At 43.4% G+C, this 7,411-nt stretch overlaps 1 protein-coding gene across 1 annotated transcript in view; it reads left to right on the top strand.

The window, feature by feature from the left end:
• Positions 1 to 2,707: 2,707 nt before the first annotated feature.
• Positions 2,708 to 7,411, top strand: part of VCAN (versican) — a 180,704-nt gene continuing 176,000 nt past the window's right edge. Inside the window, exon 1 of the mRNA XM_015405831.1 lies at positions 2,708 to 2,769. Within this exon, the coding sequence (XP_015261317.1) occupies positions 2,709 to 2,769 (61 nt within the window). The 5' untranslated portion in view covers position 2,708. The remainder of the gene's footprint in view (positions 2,770 to 7,411) is intronic.

Below are 7,411 nucleotides of genomic sequence, written 5' to 3'. Positions count from 1 at the left end.
TAATCCTCTCAATATTTTTTTCTCTATAGCCATACGCAATGCAATAATCCAGATATTCATTTGAAACAAGCAAACTCAAGGTGGTGGCTGCTCTCCTGAGTACACTTACAAGGGAGTAAATCAAACAGAGCTCAATGGGATTTACTTCTAAGTAAACTTCCTTAGGATTGTTCTGTAGGCTACAAATTTATGCATACTTCCTTGAGTCAGTCAGAGCTGAGTGACATTAGAGAAAACATACATAAGTGGTAGTGGCAAGTGCCATCAGGTCACAACTGATTTATGGCAACCCCATAGGGTTTTCAAGGCAAGAGAGGTTCAGAGGCCGTTTGCCATTGTCTGCCTCTGGATTGTGCCCCCAGACTTCTTTGGTGGTTTCCTGTCCAAATACTGACCAGGGCTGACCCTGCTGAGCTTCAGAGATCTGATGAGATTGAGCTGGCCTGGGCCATCCAGGTCAGGATGTAATTACAGTTTTTGAATGGTACATTTAATTATATATTTATTTGTAGTCCATTTTTCTTACTGAGACTCATATGCATAAAGATACAATGTATTGGAAGCTCCCCTATATCTCTGGAAATAAAAGTGCTATATACTAATAGCCAAGGTGCCCCCTGCGGTGTGGATATCTAAATCCACACATCGGGGGCACCTAGGGGGCAAAGAGTTTTTCCTGCACATTTGGGGCAACCCGGATGTGCAGAAAAATCTGAAATCTATAAAAAACTATAGGGGGAATACTTAAATCCCCCCTAAAGAAAAAGAGCATTCCCTATGCATGTGCAGAGAATGCTCTGAGAAATGCCTCGCCGCCACTGCAGCCACCACTGGGGGGGCTGGAGAAGGCTTGGCAGGCCGGCCGCTCAGGCCTTGCCGCTGCTGCCACTGCAGGAGGGAGGAAGAAAGCTTGGTGGGCCCGACATCTGGGAGCCGCGTGGGTCTCGCCATTGGTGCCGGGGGGGGGGGGGGAAGGCTTGGTGGGCTGGCCAGCCAGCCGCTCAAGCCTCGCCATGGGGGAAGGGAGAAAGCTTGGTGGGCTGGACGGCTGGAAGCTGTGCAGGCCTCGCCATTGGTGCCGGGGGGCAGGGAAGAAGGATTAGCGGGCCCGCCGGCTGAGAGCCACACAGGCCTCGCCATTAGTGCTGGGGGGGAGAAGGCTTGGCAGATCCAGTGGGAGCCACATGGGCCTCGCCGTTGACTCCAGGGGGGGAGAAGGCTTACCTGCGGCTCCTTCCTCCTCCTCCATGTGGAGCTCCTCCCCCCCGCGAGTATCGCGGGTCCCCCTTCTTGTCTGTATATACTTCTGCAAAACAAGAAACAGATTTTGACTCTTACAGTGAGTCCGCAAAAGCAGTCGTTCCGCCCCTGATCTCCCATTTACCCTGACTGTGCTGCTCAATTTCCCACTGTATGCTGTGTGGCCGCATTTTGACTCGCACCTCCCCCCAATTTCCCCTGTGTCTTCTTGATCCTAAGGATCAAGAAGATGCATGGGAAATCGGGGAGGGGGGGAGATGCAGGTCAAAATGTGGCTGCGCAGCAAATAGTGGAAAATTAAGCAGCACAGCCAGGGGAAATGGGAGACCGAGGGCACAACAACTGCTTTTGCGGAATTGGTCTTACTGTTTTACTTAGCCCTAATCTATCTAATGTGTTTACCTTTCAATGCTCCACAGGTTGGGTTGCCAATTCTAAACTGGAAAATTCCTGGAGATTTGGAGGTTGAGCTTGGGTTTGAGGAGGTGTCTAATGCCATATAGAGTCCACCCTCCAAAGCAGCCATTTTCTCCAGGAGAACTGATCACGGTAGTCTGGAGATCTTGAGACTCCACCTGGAGATTGGCAACCCTATTCCACAAGTCATCAAACAGTTATTTTAGGATGCTGATGTTGTTGGAAGTAAAGAGACTTTAATTCAAGAAAAATCAAGATTCCTACTGAAATGTATATCAAGAGAGGCTGCAGTCCAGCCCAGTTACCTGCATTTATTTCACAGTTCACGTTGGTTAATGCGACCCAAGCATTCACAACTATGGGCTGGATTCAAGACATTCTTATGATATCCAGTGGCTACGCATGCTGCTTTTCAGTACTGCAAGACAGCTAGTTACACTGAGTACCTGAGAAGAGATTGCAGTGACAGCTGTTAACATAAAGTTCTCAGCTTCCATATATGGTTTATGTTTTGTCGTTTGAGTCATAGGCAACCCCGCCTCCCCTACAGACATGCATTTAAGAAACAGAAACCAAATCAACAGCAGGGGTAAATTCCTTCTGATAGAATTGTATGATGGCATGGCAATGCTTTCACTACCGTTTCCTTTAGGAGTTACTTTGCAGTAAAATAATGCAAAGAAATGTGGTGACTTGTTTCAGAATGATTAGTGTGGTGTGCTGTTGGGCAACTGGAAGATTGATTGGGGAACTGTTGCTCTAAGATCAGGACATGTTAAGACTGCAAAGGAGCTCTCAGAATGAGCTCAAGAACAAGATCCAGGCAGTAGCATTGATGCCTAAACCATGATTAGGACTGGAATCCCAATTACTGAGTCAATGCAGAAGAACTAGAGTGAGGTCAATGAGATGGCCCATAATTTTATAAATCTACATAATCACTGGAACAAGTATTAACAATTATGATCCTTAATAAGATCATGTTAGAGTACCTTTGATTTATTTTGTGTTTTCATTATTTGTAGGTCAAGATGTTAAAAAATATTTTATGGATATGCTGGACCCTAGCCATAACGTATGCATTCCGCAAAGGTAAGGCATCACATGTGGGGATATTTATTGACTTGATGATTGGAAATGTAATCCTCAAATTACTTACAAAGCAATTTCTAACTGAATGTAAAACATATTAGAGTTGCTACCCAACTAAATCCTAACTAAGGGTGCTCATGCACCTATAAAGACTCCACAACAGGCTGGAATTGAACAGGTACAGTGCAGCTGGAGATTTACGAAGTATCCCTATGCCACTGATTTCAGTTGGCTTAGATGGGAGTCCCTTTACATATGATTGTACGGTTTGTGATGGAGAGTGCTTTGTCTTGTAAACTTCTCTCTATCATCCATCTGTTTAAAGCACAGACATTCCACTAGGGAAAACAAGTTAGTATGCCTGATTTTTTGGTACTGAGAACATGCCAGAAGTACTTTGAGGGAAATAGTGTGAGGGTAGGGTTGCGAACCTCCAGATGGGGCCTCCTACTTTTACAACTGGTCTCCAGCTAACGGAGATCAGTTCCCTTGGAGGAAACAGCTGCTTTGGAGGGTGAACTCTGTAGCATTGTACCATGCTGAGGTCCCTTTTCCCCTAAACCCTGCTCTTTCCAGGCTCCAGCCCACAAATGTCCTGGTATTTCTCAACCCAGAGCTGGCAACCTCATGTGAGGGCCACCTTTGTAATCTAGAAGTTTCCTTTCTTGGGAAAGAAGTGACAATGCTCTTGCTTGTGTCAAGGTTCAGGGTTCTCACAGAGTCTTTAAGTAGATCACAGGCAGATACATGGCGGATGACATTTTTCCATAGTATATCATAGCATTTAAGGTAACATTGTCTGAAGAAGTGTGCTTGCACATGGAAGTTTATACCTTGAACAAAACTTTGTTGGTCTTAAAGGACTCAAGCTTTGTTCTGCTGCTTCAGACCAACCCAGCTACTCACCTGGAAGAATATAACTAAACAGGCTAATGAACTCCTAACATATCTTCTTCTACTGTTAAATCCATCTAATAAAGTAAAAAAAGTTAACCCTTTCCTTCTTACTGATGTTATCTCCCCCCCTCCCCCCAGCTGTCATTTCTCTCCTGCCCTGCTCCTAGCTCTCTTTTTGGTCACTCTAAATGCCAGTGGTGGTTTCCTCTCACCTTTCTGGCTTCTGTTAGAGCTCCTTTGAGCAGTGCTGGGTCTCCATTGCTTTGTTCAAACTTCCTGGGTGCCCATCTCAGGTTAGTATGAATGATTCTAATGGGGGAACAAGGCGGGGCAGGCAAAGTTTTGTGTGCTTTATACCACTCCTAATAGCAACGGCACAGGAAACTGGTAATGGGATAGTTGCTTTAGCAAGAAAAGGGCCTCTCCATCATGGACAACCAGTGTGATTAGAGTGTCGTATTAGGATCTGGGGGACCCAGGTTCAAATCCGTTCAAATCCCCACTCTGCCATTGAAGCTTGCTGGGGTGATGCTGAAGCCCTCCTGCTATTACAACTGATCTCCATGCAGCAGAAATCAGTTCACCTGGAGAAAATGGCCATTTTGAAAGTTGGACTCTGGTGTTATGCCTCAAGCCCTGCCCTCCGCAGACTCCACCCCCCAAATCTCCAGGTATTTCCCAAACACTCTCAGCCTAACCTACCTCACTGTGTTGTTGTGTGTGGATAAAATGGATGAAAGGAAAAAATATATTTGCTGTTTTGTGACCCCATGAGGAAGAAAAGCAGGGTATAAATGAAGTAAATAAAATAAATATGTCTAACAGTGCAGTCCTAAGCAGAGTTATACCCTTCTAAATCCATTGAAGCCAATAGATTTAGAAGGGTGTACATCGGCTTAGCATTGCACTGTAAGTCACTCTTCACTGCATCGGTTTGTTAGATTTTCAGCTTTCCATTGTAGTTGTGTCTTTAACAACAGCTTCCTGAGCAAACACTAATGAATTCTTCTGTGATGTGGAAAGCTTCATCTCCCGAAATTGATCTTTGCCCATTAACTGGGCTGTTTTTGTCTTCTGGTCAGTTGGTATAAACAGGTTAGTACTTCACCCAGAATACTTAAAATTAGGCCACTTCACCCTTTTCAAAACTGCCATATAAAGAATAGCGTGCAATTTCATAAACGTGTTTCACTGCATTTACACAATTCAAAACATACGCTGAAAGTAATTTTTGCGTAGGAGTTTTATACCATATTAAGTGACCCTTACTTTGTTCCAGTTGGTTTGACTGGTCTGTGGATCAGACTGTTAAAAACTTTTATAGGCTGTAATGTTCCACTGAGGTGGAGATTTCCATTATAACTTGCAATGTCTAACTAAAATCTTACCTTTAATAATTGGCTGAACAGACGTATGACGTACATGCTTGCATCATTTAAATACTTGCAAGTGGGTGTAGTCTTTGTGAGAAGAGCTATGGGGAACAGAAAATCCCCTTACACGACAAAGAATGTCTTAAGATCAAAATGAATCAAACTTCTTTACACGTTCCCATTTTTCTCTTCACTGCAGCTGTTTCCCTGCCCTTTCCCCCTGCAATGTGCAAATAACATCTGTCTTTTCAGTTCCTGCAACAACAAAAATATAGCTATCTTGAGAAGAATAATGTTGTCCTTTATCAAAGGACTGCTACTGTTGACCTTCAGTCCTCGTGTAGGAATCACTGGAGGATTTCCATGGACTGAGGGGATTTCCATCACTGTTGTATGACTCCTCACTTCCCCACTCCCATTGCAACCTGAAATGCCCCCTGAACTATTGATTGAAGGGAACAGGGGACCTATAGGAATAGTATGATGGATGCGGATGTGCACCTCAACGACAACAACAAAAATCAGATCCAGATATCAGGCAGCTGAAAAATATTGGTAGTTTGGAATTGGTTTGGTATTCACATCCGGGGCTTTTTTTGGGGGGGGGGGAATTCCAATGTTTTTTGCTACATTATTCCCTTTGGGAACTCAGTTGGTATAAACAGGTTAGTACTTCACCCAGAATACTTAAAATTAGGCCACTTCACCCTTTTCAAAACTGCCATATAAAGAATAGCGTGCAATTTCATAAACGTGTTTCACTGCATTTACACAATTCAAAACATACGCTGAAAGTAATTTTTGCGTAGGAGTTTTATACCATATTAAGTGACCCTTACTTTGTTCCAGTTGGTTTGACTGGTCTGTGGATCAGACTGTTAAAAACTTTTATAGGCTGTAATGTTCCACTGAGGTGGAGATTTCCATTATAACTTGCAATGTCTAACTAAAATCTTACCTTTAATAATTGGCTGAACAGACGTATGACGTACATGCTTGCATCATTTAAATACTTGCAAGTGGGTGTAGTCTTTGTGAGAAGAGCTATGGGGAACAGAAAATCCCCTTACACGACAAAGAATGTCTTAAGATCAAAATGAATCAAACTTCTTTACACGTTCCCATTTTTCTCTTCACTGCAGCTGTTTCCCTGCCCTTTCCCCCTGCAATGTGCAAATAACATCTGTCTTTTCAGTTCCTGCAACAGCAAAAATATAGCTATCTTGAGAAGAATAATGTTGTCCTTTATCAAAGGACTGCTACTGTTGACCTTCAGTCCACGTGAAGGAATCACTGGAGGATTTCCATGGACTGAGGGGATTTCCATCACTGTTGTACGACTCCTCACTTCCCCACTCCCATTGCAACCCGAAATGCCCCCTGAACTATTGATTGAAGGGAACAGGGGACCTATAGGAATAGTACGATGGACGGGGATGTGCAGCTCAACAGCAATAACAACAAAAATCAGATCCAGATATCAGGCAGCTGAAAAATATTGGTATATTGGTACTGGTTTGGTATTCACATCCGGGGCTTTTTTTGGGGGGGGGGGAATTCCAATGTTTTTTGCTACATTATTCCCTTTGGGAACTCTTTCTGGGAAGTTGGGTGGACTGTTTTTAAAGCTACTGGCACCAAAATTGCAGTGGAGCTTCTGGTGCCTGTCCTTTAAATAACCTTCCAATCCCAAGTGAATTAGTCCAAGAGATCCCATCTATGGGCCCCTGAAAAAGGTGTGTCTTGATGGCAAAAATGAAACAAAAATAAAACCCAAGACAAATTAACCTGTTAAGCCAATATCAAACCCAGGAAGACACAGACACTCTGGAATAAAAAAAAGTTTTTTAAAAAAAACCCACCCCAGTCCTGGGAGCTTTCCAATGCTGGCTCCCGATACTCCCGATTAATCTTGAACATTTCCAGGGTTTTTTGGGACCCATTTACCTGTATCTCAGAAAATCCCAGGTACCATCTGGAGACCAGACTATATCTGAAAAATACCTTATCTGTATTTTGGGTTCAGATGTATCTGAACGCATGTCTCTAATGATGGAGAGTTGGAGGTCTGCAGTGGGAGAGGTGAACTGGTCTAAATTGCCTCCTTCTCTCTAGGGGAATCTCCTCTGATTCCAAACTCATTATCTTTTCTGTTATATAATTGTTGGGATCTGTTTCTAACCTTAACCAATTAATCCTTGGATCATCACAGCCTGAGGGCAACCAGAATCAGTTCAGTAAAATATATTAGTACAAAAATTGTTGACTTTTCTTGGTTTATAAAAATCTAGATGCATTCTTTAGTTCAGCCACATAATTATCTGCTTACTTATTTTGCATAGTTAAGTTGACCGCATATTGACCAATCTAAG

This window comes from Gekko japonicus, unplaced genomic scaffold (genome assembly GCF_001447785.1).
Source record: "Gekko japonicus isolate JY-2015 unplaced genomic scaffold, Gekko_japonicus_V1.1 scaffold172, whole genome shotgun sequence".
In the NCBI taxonomy this organism is placed as follows: domain Eukaryota; kingdom Metazoa; phylum Chordata; class Lepidosauria; order Squamata; family Gekkonidae; genus Gekko; species Gekko japonicus.
This window is presented reverse-complemented; position numbering and strand designations above follow the sequence as displayed.